General features: G+C 58.2%; 1 protein-coding gene across 1 annotated transcript; it reads right to left on the reverse strand.

Moving 5' to 3' along the window:
- Positions 1-843: 843 nt before the first annotated feature.
- Positions 844-16,311, reverse strand: LOC131090920 (sacsin-like). The gene is made up of 7 exons (XM_058036592.1): positions 16,271-16,311; positions 14,285-14,372; positions 14,006-14,108; positions 13,608-13,754; positions 11,949-13,275; positions 11,611-11,699; positions 844-11,126 (listed from the first exon to the last, which is right to left on the reverse strand). Exons 1-7 carry the CDS (start codon positions 16,291-16,293, stop codon positions 1,081-1,083), a joined length of 11,823 nt encoding a protein of 3,940 aa, XP_057892575.1. The 5' UTR covers positions 16,294-16,311; the 3' UTR covers positions 844-1,080.
- Positions 16,312-16,989: the final 678 nt, after the last annotated feature.

Raw genomic sequence — 16,989 nt, forward strand, 5'->3', positions numbered from 1 at the left:
GGTGCTGGAGCAGATTCCCCTGCAGCCCGTGGTGCAGCCCATAGGGACGATTTTGACCCATGGCCCATGTAGGTGAGTAGAGGAACAGATCCCCACTGCACCCCATGTAAGGATGCCACAGCACAACAATTGGGGATGCCCTGAAGGGAGCTGGAGCCTGGGAGGAGCCCACGCTCAAGCGGGCTCCTGGCAGGGGCTGTGCTCTGTGGAGAGGAGTCCATGCAGGAGCTGGCAGAACACGGGAGCAGTCTGTTCCTGAAGGACTGTACCCCATGGAAAGGGACCTTGCTGGAGCAGTTCTTAGAGAACTGCAGCCTGTGGGAAGGACCCACATTGGAAAAGTTGGTGCAGGACTGTCTCCCATGGAGAGGGGAATCTGTGAGGAGAAGGGAGCAGCAGAGACAAGTGTTATGAGCTGACAGCAATCCACATTCCCCATCTTGCGCACTGCTCAAGGGGAGGAGGTAAAAGAGTTGGGAGTGAAGCTGAGTCTGGGAAGAAAGGAGGGTAGGGGGAGGTGTTTTAAGGTTTATTCTTATTTCGCATTTTTCTACTTTAATTGGTTATAAAATAAATTAATTTCCCCAAGGTGAGTCTGTTTTGACTGTGACAGTAATTGGTCAGTGATCTCCCTGACCCATGGGATTTTTATCACATTTTCTTCTCCTTTTCAGTCAAAGAGGGGAAGTAATGGAATGGCTCAGTGGGCACCTGGCTAGACAAAATTGACCCACCACAGCTCTCCAAATGCCTTCATCACCACCTCCACCTTCAACACCCATTGCCCATGACTTCTTCATGTCCCTGACTCCACTGTCAGTGAAGGATATCTACCAGCACTGCAACATTTATTTTGCACTTTATTTACTGCACACTCAAGACAAGCCAATGGCTCAGGCTACTCTGTGATGTCCAGTGGTCTAGACCTTCATCTGCCACCAAAACTCCCCTACCAGGGCTGGACAGTCTGGAATTGCCTGTGGCAAGTCCACGGTGAGTCCACAACAGGTCCATGGTGGGTCTCTGATGGGCACCTGGTGGTCCTTTGCCCCAGGTGCTATGCCCCTTGGTAGGGACCTCTCACTTTCTGTCCACATGGTTCTTCAGTGTCACCAGCACTTTCTGTGCCCGCTTCAGGACCTCCTCCTCATCCACACTGGGGAAGGCCTCACTGGGGATCATGGGAAAGGGATGGTAACTCGGGTACTGTGTGGCCTTGCCGTCCACACCGCAGTCACACAACCACTGCACATCCAGGACGAGGCCCCTCAGCTCCGGCTCCTCGGCCTCCAGGCTTCGGGCCATGCCCATCAGCCCCCTATGGCCCACAAAGGCTCCCCCGCGGCAAAGCACGGCCGCCACCAGCGCCTTCTCCAGGGCCTGGTGCACTTTGAAGAGCACCCAGTTGGGGCAGCTGTGCAAGATGTCATTGCTGGTGGCCTGCAGGTCACTCATGGCCTGACACAGCCAACGCAGGGCCTCAGGGATGGACGGAGTCAGGACCATGAGCTCCTCACTGCTCAGCAAGGAGCCACTGCCTCCCTGCCCGTGGTACAAGGGGGCGCTCACAGGTTTGTATTGGCCCCGCACCTTTGGCCCCCTGACACCATGCAGAGGCCTCATTGCCAGGCTGGGATCCTTCCATGGCCCCTCTTCTGCCACAGCTTCAGCTTCCACCTGCAGCCTCTTCTCTGGCTCTGGTGCCGCCCCCACCAGTGCCACGTTGTTCTCCTCCAGAACCAAGGCAATCTCCTGCGGCTCCCTGCAGGCCAGAATTTCACGCAGCACGGACAAAGCGTGTGTCTCCAGCTGCCCACCCAGGATGTTATTGATCTCCTGCGCCAGCGTCTCCACCACCCTTATCTGCTGCCAGTTCAGCACCATCTCTGCGTGCTGGATGTAGAAGAGCCGCTGGGCACCACCAGACAGGCACACATGGATAACCTGCGACTGGGAGCTGCCCTCCACCTTTGCCCCGCTGTGCACCAACACAGTGCGGATGACCTTGCAGCACTGCACTTTCACCTGCTCCACTGCAAAGCCACCATCCCCCTCCATTCCCATCATAGCCTTGGGGGTCTGCCACTGCAGCAGGGACTCCAGCCCCAGCCTAAACCACGGGGATACCAGCAGGGTCTGCAGACGCCTCTGCACAGGACACTGAGAGCCATACTGACACGGCTGTGGACCACCCTCCTCCAGCTGCTTCTCTGTCACCTCTGAAAGCATCCGTGGCTGCAGGTGTGGTGGCAGCCTTTGCAGCAGCCACCTGGCATTACACCCAGACACTGGCAGTGCAGCCATGAACACAAAGGTCTTCTCCAGGGCCCGAGCAGTCTCTGAGGGCACACAGTCGTTGAAGCAGAGTTTGTGGGACAGCTCCAGGCAGTCAGCAGTGCTCAGCAGGTACAGCTCAGCCACAGCAGAGCAATCAGGGGTCTCTGGTTCCTCCCGCAGCAGCTGGAAGAAATGCCGTGTGGCCACCAGGACCGTCTTCTTCTGGCTACTGGAAAGGGTCCCACTGCCACGGCTCTCCTGGTAGATTTGGGCCAGGACACGGCTGTAGTGAGTTAGTGTGGGGACCAGGACAACGCCAAGGTGTTGCAGGAGATCTTCAAAGACAACAATTTGGGGGTGAGGCTTGAGGAGGTAGGGGTAAAAGTCAGCCTCGTCTGGGAGTGCTGCCACCACCTGCCATGGTCTGGCCATGTCGCATGACTTGGCCAGCACCACGGGCAGCTCAGCGAGGTGCTCTGCATCCACCTCCTCCAGATGTTCCTGCAGGAAGCTGTACATGCTATGGAGCACCTTGGCCCGTGTGCTTAGCTGTCCTTGTGTCGAGCAAGCTGCCCTGCACACATGTTCCAGGTTGGCGACCACCAGGGCAGTGGGTATCTCTACAAGGACTCCCATGGCCTTCAGGGACGTCTTCTCAAGTTCAAGGGATTTTTGCAGCATGGTGGCTGATGTCCACAGGAGTTCAGCCACATTTTTGCAGTAGGAAACGCTGCCTTTCAGAGGCACGGCCTTAGTGCAGTTTGCAAAAGGAGGGTGAAGGTTCATTAAGTCTGGGGGGATATCCAGAGGAGGCAGAAATTGGATTGAGGCAATTTTGCTCAGGAAACCCTTTGACTCAGGTTTTTCCAACAGGATTGCAAGTTGCTTGACCATCTCCTGCTGTCGCTCCAGCAGTTCTGCAGCATGGCATGTAGCCTGAGTGGCTTCACGCTCTATCTCCTCAGCCAGTGCCACAAAATCCTCTACAGAGAGGCTGGTGCGGACACCTGCCTTGAGTAAGAACTGCACAATTTCTTTCTGGTTCAAACGTAGCTCCTTAAAGAAAGATTCAGGCACAAAGCTGTTTTGGAGCCGCAGGGTGTGGAAGGAGGGCATGTCAAGGTAGAAGTAGGAGGCCAGGCGCAGTGTTCCGTGGGCATCTGGTATAAAGGCCACCTTCTGAAAAGCTGCCACAATGGCCTCCACGCTCTCATCATCATAGATAGGTTTCAGGACAAAGAACAATCGTACAGCTTCCATGAGGTTTTGCCGTGTGAACTGGGACAGCCGAGGAAGTACCACAGTCATGAAGAGCTTTAGGTCATCTGTGACCTCCCACTTCAAATGCTTAGCCAGCCATTTGTGGAACGGGCTTAGTGTGAGAAGCACCATGTCTTTGTCCAAGTCATACAGGGCTTGGGCATTCGAGAGCACCCGTCTGTCGAGTAACAGCACCTTGCGGTAGGGAGCCACAGCTACATAGCCCCCCCCAGACTTCTGGAAGAGAGGCAGGTGCTGGAGCTGCTCCAGTGCACGTGAATCCAGCTTTTCCTTTCCCTGCTGGACAAACTTTAGCAGGGCTGACAAATCCTCCTCCTCTAAATCCCCCCAGCAGAGATCAGCTCTTGTGTCTGCCAGATGGGCCACTATATCCCTGGGATCTCTGACCTGCAGTGCCTCTGGCTTCAGGAAATAGTAGGCAAAATTCCAGGGCAGCAGGGACTTCTGGAGCACAGGGATGCCCATTTTATGCAGCACTTTTTCCACGTCAGAGGAACACTCATAAAGAACCTTGGAGAGGGAGGATAGTGGCAGTAGGTGCTTTGAGTCTTTCTTATTCCCCTGAACAGGCAGCACTGCCATATTCTGGAGATGATTCATGAATGACTTCATGGCCGCATCTGAGGTATCGGAGCAGACCACCTCCTCAAAGAAGGTCCACAGCCGCCTGAGCCACTTTTCCCCCTCTTCGGTCCACTTCCACTGACCCAGCACCTCCTGGATGAGTGGTATGGCCTGTGGGAGGTCAAGTTCCTTCACAAAGCAAGGTGGGATCCATGCAGGAACATACTTGTGGGCAAAACGGTGGCTGTGCTTGGGGAAGAGGTCGGCAAAGGAGTTCTTGAAGATAGGGTGGTGGCTACTGCAAGCATGCAGAAGACCATCTTCTGTGGCCAGCAAGGGCAGGCCTTCCAGGATTGCCTTGTCCCCATCCTTGTGAGTGCCTTGGAAGTGGCTGTTCCGTCCTGTTAAGTATCGCAGCAGGTAGGTGCAGCTCTTTGGGGTCCTCAGGGGTGTGTCAGCCAGCTTGCAGGGCACAGGCAGAGCCAGGGCCTTGAGGAAGCACCGGAGAGAGTCTGGCCCTAAGACAACAGTGTTCACTTGGGCTTCAATGAACTCCTCGCAGATCTGCTGCAGGTGGGGGAATGCGGGAACCAGTTTCATTTTCAGTTGCTCCAGCACTTTCTGGATTTCTGGCTGAGGCATCTCCTTGAGAAAGTATGGCTCTGTTAGCATGTCCCCTCCACCTGGAGATGCCCAGGTTATTGTCACCCTGTCAGATGACTCCCTGTACACAGGCACAAGGGGCAGGCGTTCATGACTGAGGTGCTTGTAGACCTCTCTCACCATGTCCTGGAACATAGGTAACACACTTTTCATAACAGGGAAAAACTGGAGGAAGTGGGAGTCCAGGTGCTGCTGGCAGAGCTTCAGGGACTGATACCAGAGCTTTTCTGGCTCCAGGGCTTTCCACTGCCTGGTGAGAAAGTAACAGTATAGTGGAACCACCAAGCGCCTGAGCAAGAAGCCATTCCAGGTTGCCCCCGTGCCGCCTTTGTCCCAGTGGAGACTGCACCTGGCTGCATCCACAGAGAAGTTGGCATTGATGTGCAAAGGCAGCCCAGTGACTAAGGGCAGTGGGAGGGTGCAGAAGGCTCTGCCCATGACCCGGTTCAGAGGCTCCAGGCAGGCAGCCACAGCCCCATAGGGCAGCCATTTAAGCTCTGGAGACTCCTCAGCCCCATCCTCCACCCCAATTTGGGAGATCACCCGCCACAAACTTGTGGTCTCGGTCCTGCTATTTTTGACTTTCATGGTATAGGAGAGAGGGGTGGGGCTGTTCCCATCCATGGCTTGGCTTAATCTTGCTTGAAAATCCCATCTCAACTTTGCATCATCCTCTGTGAGCTCCGTGGTTACCCGCAGTTTCTCCACCAACTCTTTCCCATCTGGGGGGATCTCAGAGAAGATGATGGTGTGGACATGCCGGAGGAAGAGCACCAACTCCTCACCTTCCTTAGCCAGTGTTTCTTCCATGTTCTTGAGGTCTTGGTCTCGCACGACAATGTCAGACACCCTGGACTTGGCAGCCTCATCTGCAGTGCGGAGCGGCAGCCGGAAAAGGACACCCTGTTTCAGGTTGAAGAAGGATGGTAGGAAGGTGTCATAAATGTCTGGAAAATTCTTCTTGAAGTCAGTGTTGACAGCAAACATGCTACCAGGCTTCTCAGTTGTGGCTGTGGGCACATAGAAGAGATGGGGATCAGAGACACACAGGGTACTGTCTCCGGTCAGGAAGGCTGGGCAGTCAGTAAAGTGGTAGACAGTGTTGAAGCCAAGGCCATATTTGCCTGTGACATCCTGACGGTCTTGCTTGCTGCCAACCCCCAGATGCTGAATGCCTTTAATGTCCTGCTCCTGGAAGGGGCGATCATTGTAGATGCAGAGGGCAGGGCCCTGCAGGGTCTTCCATTCCTCACTAAAAGTGGCCTTCGCTGGGTGCTGCCGGCGGTCCCACACAAAGTGCAAAAGCCCCGCACCAGCATCATCCGCGTTCTGGAGCACCTCCTTCACCAGATCAGGAGCGGGGTACTCCTTCAAGATGTTCTTCAGTCGCGTTGGCAAATCTTCATGGGGACCAAATGGCTGTGCCCAGAGGCTCAAGTGATCATTGTTGACTACACACCTCTCCAGTGCTCGGTGGCGTGTGGTGGTCACCCCACAGTGCAGGGCTGCCTCTCGGGACAGCTGTTTATGGCACAGCAGGACATCTCTGTCCAACGGCATCCACGGTGCATCATTAAAGTAGAGCTTGTCCCGTGGGTGCAAAATGCCCTCCTCATCAGGCAGAAAGAGTTGCTGGGTCTGGCAGGCATCAGGCTGGTTGCCACCTTCCATCAAGCCACAAGACACAAGCCGCAGGGCCAGATTCAGCTCCGCAGCAGGCAGTGGCTTTCCAGCATGTGTCTCTGCCAGGGTGCAGAGCACTCGGGCATAATCATCCCAGGCGAATGTGTGGCGCAGCCCCACACACTCCCAGAGCTCTCTGTAGCACTTGTACTGGTCTTGAAGTTGGTGAAGGTATGGGGCAGCCTTAAATGACAGTGTCTCAGCCACAGCTGTGACTGGCACAAAACGGGAGCCTACCAAGATGAAGGGCTCCCCTGGGGCCACTGCAGATGCCACCTCATCCCGGCTGGAGGGATGTTCCTGGAGCAGCATGTTCAGGTGCTTGTAGCAGCAGTTGGTGTTGTACTGCAGGGTCTCCAAAGGGAGAGTATTGGAGAAACGACGGAGTGCTCGCAGCTGCTCAAGGACCTGAGCTGATGGTACCTGCCGGTCCAGCCCCAAGAAGGACGCTACCTCCTTGGAGAGGCTGAAGTTTTCCCCCAGCATTTTAGGAGCCAAGATAGGCTGGATGAGTCCCACTAGTGGCTCATGGAGGTGATGGTAGAGCTGGGCAGCTGGCAGCAGCACAGGGTCACCGGTGTGCTGTGCAGCAGGGAGGAAGGGCACACTCTGGAAAGTGGCCTGCAGGGTGTCGTTTGTTCCCTTCTTCACTGCATCCTCAAGTAACTCAAGGATGCAGGCAGCCCTCTGGCAGCCCTGGGCATGATTCTTGGTCCAGACTAGCTGCACAGTCTTTGCCCTCTCCAGCAGCTCTGGCAGAGCCACGGTGTTCTTCACCATGCCCAGTCTCTCTAGTTGGTTTAGTCTCTCCAGGAAGGCATTCCCAGTGGGGAAGCGCCCATCCTCAGGGTTGTATAAAGGGGCAGCACGGCCTCTGGGATGCACCAGGCAATTGATGAACTGCAGGTGGCCATGAGGGGTGACAGGGATGCAGGGCACTGTCCGCAGCACTTTGTCCACACCCTCATGAGACATATCCAGCGCATGGAGCACCAGCAGGTTCCGGTCAACATCAGGGAGATTTTCCAAGTTGGGAAGCACAAGCTCACACAGAAAGCGGCTCCAGTCATAGGTTCCAGCATCCAGCGCCTTCCCGAGGCCCTCCTGCACCTTCCCAGGCAAGGCCACAGCCAACAGGGGACGGGGCACGGTGATGGCAAAGACTCGCTGTGCCACAGTTCCCAGCTCAGGGTGTCTCTCCACAGCCTGGTGCAGGAAGCGGGCGTCCTGCAGCGAGCACCAGGAGTGGCCATCGGAAAAGAGCCTTGGGCCACTCCTGGCTCCCAGAGCCTGGTAGAAACCAGTCACAGCCTCTGTAAAGGGGTAATGGGCAGTGCTAACATCTGGCCAGAAGAGATGATATTCATAGTTCTTTAACTCGCCTGCCTCGTGCATGGCACGGAGATGGTCCAGTGCCCGGAGCCAGGCCAGCGGCACGGCATTGTGGAGCAGCACCCGGTTCCACTTGCCCCGCTCTGCCGTGGCCCACAGCCCCTTGCGATTTGAGAGGATGCTGAAGGCCCCATGCAGGTGGATTGGCAGCCCTGACATGATCGGCATGGGAAGGTGGCAGAAAACTTGCCCCTTCTCAGCGTCCAGACGTGGCACCCACTTGCCATCTTCAGTAGGGGCAAGGGGAAGGGCCACACCAGCCATGGGAAGGGGAGGATGGAGTCCTGCCTGTGTGTTCTGGTGAAACAGTTCCAACAACTCCCCATCACCCTGACACACCAAAACCAGGTAGTGCCACGTGGTCCTGGATTCCTCCTCACAAGCTGAGAGCTGCTCGATGGCTGCCCAACTTGGGGGATCCCCAGGGGCCCCCAAGTCTCGGATCTCCTTTCTCTGCAGCGTGACCAGAGGCATGGTATTCTCTGCAGAAGTGGCTGTGTCTGGCAGCATCTCCAGGGACAGCTCCCTCACCTTCTTCAGGAAGAGCAGCAGGAGCCGGTTAGAGCCAAGGAAAGCAGTTCCAAGGGACTGGATGCGCTCTGTACCAAAGGCCTCAGAGCAAATCTGTGATGTCACAGCTTCCTCTTCAGTGCGAAAAGGCAAGCGGAAAAGGCTTCCTGGAAAGGGTCCTGGCTCAGGCAGGCAGCACCCAAAGATACCGTGGTAGGGCTGGAACTGCTCAGCAAACACACGGAGGATGCGTGGTCGGCTGGAGAAGTCCAGGCGGATGCCAGGGGAGCCGGCCCTGGGGATGTGCTTGCCCAGATGGGTGCCATTGGGATCAAAGATGAGCAGTGTCTCCCCACTCAGCACTGCTGGCACATCCGTGACACGGTACACAGAGCTGAAGCCCAGCCCAAAGCGCCCGATCCGGCCTGCCTGGCCCTCCTTTGTGGCAGCCCCAATCCGGGTGATGTTCTGGAGGTCATCCTCTGTGAACAGGGCATCATTGTAGGCCCAGAGGGCTGGGCCATGGCAGGCAGCCATGCCTGGGTCTAGCAGCCCAGAGGTGGCCTTTCTGCGGCACCGCAGGTCCAGGAGGAAGCGGCACACGGTAGCGCTGGCATCCTCTGCGTTCTGGACCATCTCTGTGAAGAGGTCGCCCTCCTCGCCGTACTCCTGGAGGATGTTGCGGAGGCGTCGGGTGATGGGCTCTGAGGGGCCACAGGCTGTGAACGGCTCTGGGCCCAGCACCCGCGTACTGAGACGCTCCGTGCCCAGGAACACGGCTGTGCTGGAAGGCACTGCCTCGTGCACCACCTCTTGAACATCCTCCTCTTCCTCCAGCTCCATGTCCAGGTACACGGCAGAGGCAGCTGGACGGAGGGCAAAGCCTGAGCCCTGAGGGATCCTCACAGGAACCGGCACAGTGCCCTCACCGTGGTGGCCTCGCCTCTGCAGCCACTCCAGGACAGCTACAACCACCTGCAACTCTGCGGCAGTGCCCGCTCTGGAGCTGCGCCTGTCTATGTCCTGCCCCAGGGCGCGCAGGGCTGACACTGCCCTCTCCTCACTCACCCCATCTGCTACTCCCCAAGCCCTGAAGAGGCAGCCGTAGGACAGGAAGTCAGGGGGCACCCGGGGCACCAGCATCCCCAGCTCCAGCTTCTCAGGATAGCCCAGCACAGCATCACGTGGCACGACAAGCCCAGACCCAGTCCACACAACAGCACTATCCGGGGCAGTCCCAAAGGCCTTCAGGTTTTCCTGCATGTGCCAGTAGATGGGCTGGAGAGCAGGACCCACCTCATCCATGTTCCTGCGCCCTGCCAGTTTTCTCAGCTGCTCCCACACTCTCTCCGGCGGTGGGGTCTGGCTCAGCCCCAGCTTCTTCTCTGCCTCTGGCACAAAGGCGTCAGTCAGGGGCATGGCAAGCCCCACCAGGGATTGGTACTGCATGGACCTCAGCTCCTTAGGGGGCAGGAAGGGCTGCCCAGTCTCTCCTGTGCACTTGGAGCGAGGCACCCAGGCCAGGGCCTGAAGCTGCCCGAGCTCTGCAGCACTGAAGCCATGCAGTGCCTTGGGGTGGTTGCAGACTGTGATCAGTGCCTCAGCCCTGTCCAGAGCTGCCATGCCACCTTGACTGACTTTTGCGGCAGCTGCTAGGATGTCTGAGGGCAGCACGCACCCCTCACCGTGCCGCAAGCCCACGGCCCTCAAGGCACGGAGGACAGACGGATTGTGGAAGGCAGCAGGAGGAAAGCGCTCGGGTCCCAGCAGCGCCTGCAAGGTGCTGTCACAGGGGTCATAGAGGTCTTGTGGGCATGCGGGGCCGTCAGGGGTCTCCAGAAAGGCCAGCGTGCTGCAGGCCTGCTGGAGCGAGGGGCTCTGTGCAAAGACAGTGTCCCCGTGCTGCAGCACCCAGAGCAGCAGAGCCTGCGTCTCAGCTGCTCGCCCCGCATACGCCCCTTGGGCCACGGCTCTGACGGCCTTCAGCATCACACAGGCTGCACTGATGAGGGGCCTCTGCAGCCTCCCGAGTAGCCGCCGGTCAACTTCATCCCGGCACCGCAACACGGCCTCCGGCAGCACCACACCTTGGGGCAGCTCCAGCTCTGGCTCCAGCGCCGGGGTGGCAGCGGCTGGCACCAGCTCCGTGGGCTGTGGGGTGGCCAGGCAGGGTAGTGGCAGAAAGAGGGGCAGAGCAGCCAGAGTGGCCATGTCCTGCTTTGTCAGGGATGGGACGTCTGACAGGTAGTGCCGGAGGGTGACCACATCTGCATCAGGCAGCGAGGCCATGCGGGAGGCCACTGCGGCAGCCCCCTGCCTTCCCAGGGCCCGCAGGGCACTGAGGGGGGATGGAGGCAGGACATAGCGGGGCAGCGAGCGGTGCCACGTGCTTGGTGGCACCACAGGGCAACCCAGGATCTCCAGCACAGAGGCCACATCAAGTGGCAGGAGCTGGCCCTCCCATTCCTGGAAGATAAGACTGGACTCAGGTATCAGTGGAGCCAGACGGACCGTGGGGGCATCCAGTGAGGACAGGGCTATGAGAGGAAGTCCCTCCAGAGGGCCCAGGTCTTTCATGTGGTGGGCCAGGAATTGCCACAGGGCTGGGAACCAGGAGGCTGGGGGCTGGGGGAGGCCTTGGGCTGGGCACCACGTCACTGGGGTTGAAGACTGGGATGTCCAGGTGGGGGGCAGAGCCAAGCGCAGGGTCTGTACAGTCACGGCTGGATCCAGCAGAACCAGGTTGGAGAAGAGACCTGTGTACAAGAGGCAGAGGCTGCACCAGAAACACGTGGGACCTGGGACCTGGCAGGGGGACATAGGATGGGGGAGAAAGAACCTGCAGTGGATGGGTGGCCCCCATATGGAATTTGGGAGGACCTGGGCTCTGGAGGGATGTTGGATACCCTCAATAGGAGCACAGAGAACCCAGAAACCTCAGGGTGGGTGGGGATATAAGAAAGATATGGGAGGTAAAAAGGTGTTAGGGGGACCAGCACTGGGGAGCACAGAGGTCTTCAGAGGAGGAATACAGTGAGACTCAGCACCTGAGGGAGCACAAAGGGGACAGGGGAATGTGGGAAGAACAGCAAGGACATGGATCCCCAGAGAGACAGGGACGTACAGGGAGATACTGGGGCTGCAGAGGAACCCCAAGGTGTACAAGGCTGCCTGGGCGTGTTGGGGCTTAGATGGGGCAAGCAGGGACCTAAAGGTGATCCAGGGACCCCCATCTCTTACCCTTCTTGGCAATGCCTCGCAGGAGGCTGTCCAAGCCTGGCTCCAGGTCTGAGGGCAGGAAGGACCCAGCCAAGCCAGGCAGGAGCTCCCTGTGGGGACAAACAGAGATGCTGGGGGACCAGAAGGATAATGGGGAACAGCTTTCTGGACACCTGCCTTAGCTCCCACTTGGTGACACTAGAGAAGGAGGGCAGTGAGGAGCCCAAATATCCAGGGCCAAATATCCAGGTTTGGCCATGCCCCCCCTTCCCAATTCAAGAGCGAGAGCTGTGACTGTGGGCTGCTGGCAGTCCTGCCTACTCTGCAAGGAACGGAGCGGCCGGGGGCCGCGGGCTCACCTGGGGCAGTCGGATGTGTCCACGTAGACAATGGCTGACGCAGTTCCGAAGGCCACGAAGGTTCCGTCGGCGCGGGGCAGGAGGGGGAGGCCGCGGAGCCCAGCATGGCACCCATCCCCGGACACGTAGCGCAGCAGGGAGAGGCGGCCGGCAGCCGGGAGCGCTGCGGCCCCATGGCGCCGCAGCACCTCCCGCACGTGTCCCGCCGTGGCCTCCCGCAGACCCTTCGGCATCCCCAAAGCCAGTGCCCTCCACACGTGGGGTGGGACCTCAGCCACCGGCTCTCCGGCTGCCACCAGCAAGGCCTGCACCGCCCGCCGTGCGGCCTCATCGCCCGCGGCCGCCGGCAGCAGCACAGCCTCGAGGGCCCGCAGCCGCCCCTGCCCCCCGGCCGGCAGCAGGACGGGGGCGGCCGCCAGCTCCCGGCACACGCGGCTCACCAGGCTGTGCATCCGGCCGCAGCTCGGCGTGCGCTCGGGGTCCGGCCACAGGCTGTAGGCATCTGCACCGGGCAGGGCCACGGCCACGGCGGCCAAGGGGCTGTAGACCCGGGGCAGGAGGTCGAGCAGTAGCAGAGCATTCCAGCGGGCATCTTCCTCACCCTCCTCGCCCTCCTGGGGCCAGCGCAGGTGGCGGCGATCATCGGAGAGGGCAAAGGGAGCGCTGGCATGGACGGGCAGCCCCGTGGCTGTCTCGTCGGTGGCTGGCAGTGGCAGGAAGCAGCAGAGCCGCCCTTGGCAGGCCCCGCGGAGGGGGTGTGCCAGGCTCAGCTCAGGGCAGCACCCCAGCTGTGAGCCCAGAGCCACGGCTGGCCCCTCAGTGGCCCTGCCTGTGGCCACCAGCCACTCGCTCCCAGCACCCACCTCATCCCTGCGCAGGGCCACCAGGCACCACTCCAGACTCAGCCCCTCAGCCCCTGATGGCACCGGGACAGGGAGAGGCTGAGGGGATGCCTCAAGTGTTCCCATGAGTGTTTGGACCCCGTCAGGGGCCACACGGTGCAGGGCCACGCGGCGGACATGGCGGAGGAAGAGGAGGGCAAGAGGGGCCTCTGTGAGGAAGGTCTGGATGAGGTTGCAGATGCGCTCAGGATCGGAGACCCCTGCAGCAATTTCTGAGGGTTGCCGGCGAAGGGGGAAGCGGAAGAGGGTGCCCTGGGCTGAGGCACGGTGTTGTCCTACAGCTTCCAGCCCAGCCCAGAAGGGCTCAAAAAGGCCAGGAAGGTCCTGGGCCTCAGAGATGTCCCAGCGCTTGCCACCACCAGGCAGCACCTGGCATTCGGGGTCCAGCACCCCCAGGTACGGGGGGCTCAGCACACCTGGCAGGTCTGGAGACATGGGAACCATGAGGCCACAGAGATGACATGGACACCACTGCCTTCCCAGATCATCCCAACTCATCAATGCCCACACAATGGCCTCAAGTTTATCCCCATGGTGCCTCCCATGATCCAAAGCTTAATCCCAATTCACCAGTCCTCCCTCTGTTTGTCCCCCTAGCCCTGCTCTCCATTTCCAGCCAGCCTCCCGATGCTCCAGGTTTCCTCACTTTGGACACACCCCCAGTGCTCCCAGTTCTCCCCAGCACCTGTATTTCAGTGCCTCCAGTAAAACCCACACGCCCAGTTCAGTCCCAGCTGAGGCTCCCAGTGCCACTCACCGGTGAGGTGGTAGACAGAGATGAAGCCCAAGCCGAAGCGCCCCACGCTGCGGGGATCCTCCCGCTTGTGTGACACCCCTGGGCGCTGAATCCCTGTCCAGTCCCGGGCCGACATCACGGCGTCGTTGTAGGCCAAGAGAGCTGGGCCTGGCGGTCAGCACCATCCATGGGTTAGGGGCAATTGGGACATAGAATTGTCATTCACACTCACTGTCCCCACAAGCTCCAGTCCCACAAAACCCCCCTCAGCAGCACTGAGTCCTCCCAGTACCCTCAGTGCCCCCAGCACATCCCAGAACCCCTCATCAGTTCCAGTTCCCCCAGTCCCTCCCAGCACCAGCCAGTGCCACCCCAAGGCTTCATCCAGTTTTTCTCCCAGTGCCCACAGTGCCTCTCACCCTGGGTGCCCTCCAGTCCCCCTCCGGTGATGTCGAACTCCCGCTCGTCAGACACAAACACGACCTCAGTAGCGCCGGCATCGTCCGCGTTCTGCACCAGCTCCTGGAATTACAGATCAGTGCTCGGTCACCTGGGCCCTCCAGGCCCTGAGAAGAGCACTGAACCCCTCTTCCAGCTGGGCACCAAGGTGCTGGTGCTGGACAGGGACCAGCCCCACTGCCTGCAGAGCCTGCCCTGCTGGGCAGGAGATCCCAGATGGGGTTCCCTGGGGGTCTGACCTTGAGGATCTGCCCTCCATCTGGGTACTTCTGCAGGATGCTGTGCAGGTAGTCAAGGAAGGTGGGTGCCCGCTGGCAGAAGGTGTCCCTGTAAAGCAGAGAGAGGGAGAGAAGGTGTGGGGGAGACTCTGTAACTAGGACACCCACATCCTCCTTGGATCCCACAGGATGTGCCTCTGCTTGGAAAGGGTCAAGGACCCCATCTCCTTCCAGGATCCACTGAAACAATCACCTTCAAGGACAACAACTACACTTTCCCAAACCCCTGTCTCTTCCTGGGATACCACAGAGCACTGGTTTTGGCTGGGAGAGAGTTAATTTTCTTGCCAGAAGTGTGTACAGGGCTATGTTCAGGATTTAGCATAACAGTGTCAGTTGCACACAGATGTTTGAGTTGGAGCCCAGTCAAGGACTTTTCAGTGCCCCATGCTCTGCCAGCAAGGGGAGCATGGCCAGGAGACCCGACCCCGACTGGCCAGAGGGATACTCCGGACCCCGGAACCTCCTGCCCAGCACAGAAACTGGGAGGGGGCAGGCCAGGAGTCACCAATCCCTGCTGTGGGATGGGTGGGGCATTGGGCAGTGGGGCATGAGCAACTATTGGGCATTGCTGGTTTCTCTTGGGTTTTATTCCATTCTCCTTTTCATTACTATTAGTAGCAGCAGTAACATCAATATATTTAGTTTTGTTTCAATTCTTGAACTGTTCTTGTGTCAGTTCAGAGGTTTTACCTTTTCTTTTTGATTCTCTCCCACTGGGAACAGTGAGTGGCTTTATGAGATGAGCTCTGGGTAGGGGTTAAACTGTCCTGAGGGTTTGGGTAACCAGAGAGTACTGGGAAGGGGAAGGGGAAGGGAAAGGGAAGGCTGAGCTGGGAGATTTGTCTCATGGCTTGGCTCCCGCAGAAAAGCCTAAAGGTGTAATTATTGGCAGTTCCCACTGGATGGCTCCCGAAGCCCAGCGGGGACGGCAATGCCGAGCGCAGCCGGCAGCTTTGATCCAGCCGTCCTCTCGTACCACAGCCCCGTGTTATCAACCACAACAGTGATAACCTTAGCCCAGAGCCAGGGAGGATGAACATTTCCATGGGACCTCACCCACCAGGAAGGGTTTTATAAAATGCACCTGTGAGCGCACGGGCAGGAACCACGAGAGCAAACTGTGACCCACAGCTATTAAATAAATACGCGAGATGCTTACAACTGTGTTTTAACACACTCTGCTCAGATCTCAACTCTTTGTGCCCCAAAGAGAGGACTGTTGTGGTTTAACCCCAGCCAGGAACTCAGTCCCACACAGCCACTCGCTGCTCTGGTGAGATGGAGGAGCGAATCCAGAAAAGGTAAAACCCATGAGTGGAGATAAGAATAGTTTAAAAACTGAAACAAGACTAAATAAATTGATATTACTGCTGCTACTACTATTAAGAATAGTAATGGGAAGGAGAGAGAACAGAATAAAACGCAATAGAAACCAGCAGTGCCCAGTAGCTGCTCATCACCCACTGACCAATGCCCAGCCCGTTCCCCAGTAGCAATCAGTGGCTCCCAGTTTCTGTACTGGGCAGGAGGTTCCGGGGTCCGGAATATCCCCCTGCCCAGTTGGGGTCGGGTCTCCTGGCCATGCTCCCCTTGCTGGCAGAGCATGGGACACTGAAAAGTCCTTGCCTTGGAGTGAGCTCAACAGGGCTCTGATTCAGCATGTTACCAGCATTGTTCTCACTTTGAATACCAAAAACAGCGCTGGAGCAGCTTCTGGGAGAAAATTCTCTCTCTCAGTCAAAACCAAGACATCCAGCAGCCCCTGAAAACCCCTCCCTGTGAGCCCTGACCGCTGCAGTCCCCACCTCCCCCAGTCACCCTTCAGTGCTCCCCAGCACCCCCCGAGCCCCTGCCCCACCAACAGCCCCCCGTGACCCCCAGAGCGCTCCAGCCATGCCCTGTGTGCCCCCACAAACCCCCAGTGATGCCCCCAGACCCACTCACGCCTTCGGCTGCTTGAGGGCCATGGTGGGCACTGAGGGGGACCCCTGCCCACTCCTGGAGATGGAGATGCTGCTGCTGCTGCTGCTGCTGGTGCCGCCGCTGCCCGGTGTCCCTGCTCGGTGTCACTGCCCGGTGCCGCCGCCGCCGGGTATCACAGCCCGGAGCTCCGGTCCGCCCCCTGCTCCGCCTCCCTGGTCCCGCCTGCCGGACCGAGAGTTTCGTTTCCCCGCTGCAGACGCGCATTCAGGGAAATGTGCTTTTGCTAAGTGTTTTGCAAAAATAGCGGCGGGGAGGAAGGAGACACGAAAGGCGGTGCGCGGGACCGGGGCGGGAACTCGCCTGTGCGGCAGGGAAATGGGAATGTGGATACCTGGATGGGGTATGGGAACACGTGGGTGTTGGATCATATTATTTTCTGATTTAGAGATGGGGTGACTGAGAGGTGTTTTAAGAACTTTTATTCTATTTTCAGTCTCATGAGAAGGGTGAGATAATACAGATGTTATAATTCACATCATCACAATCAGAAGTAAACTATTTCCTAATTACAATATACTATTAAGTGTTTCTTGGCCTATCAGCTTTAGCCACACCATGTTGTAGATGCCTTAAAGCCAATCATCTAAAACGACCCCTCGTGGGTCCCACTACCATGCATCTTTCATGGTTCTATTTCTCTAAAGTATTCAGTCTTATCTGCAATGCCGTCTTTTGAAACT

The sequence above is a fragment of the Melospiza georgiana genome, chromosome 17 (assembly GCF_028018845.1).
Source record: "Melospiza georgiana isolate bMelGeo1 chromosome 17, bMelGeo1.pri, whole genome shotgun sequence".
Taxonomy (NCBI): domain Eukaryota; kingdom Metazoa; phylum Chordata; class Aves; order Passeriformes; family Passerellidae; genus Melospiza; species Melospiza georgiana.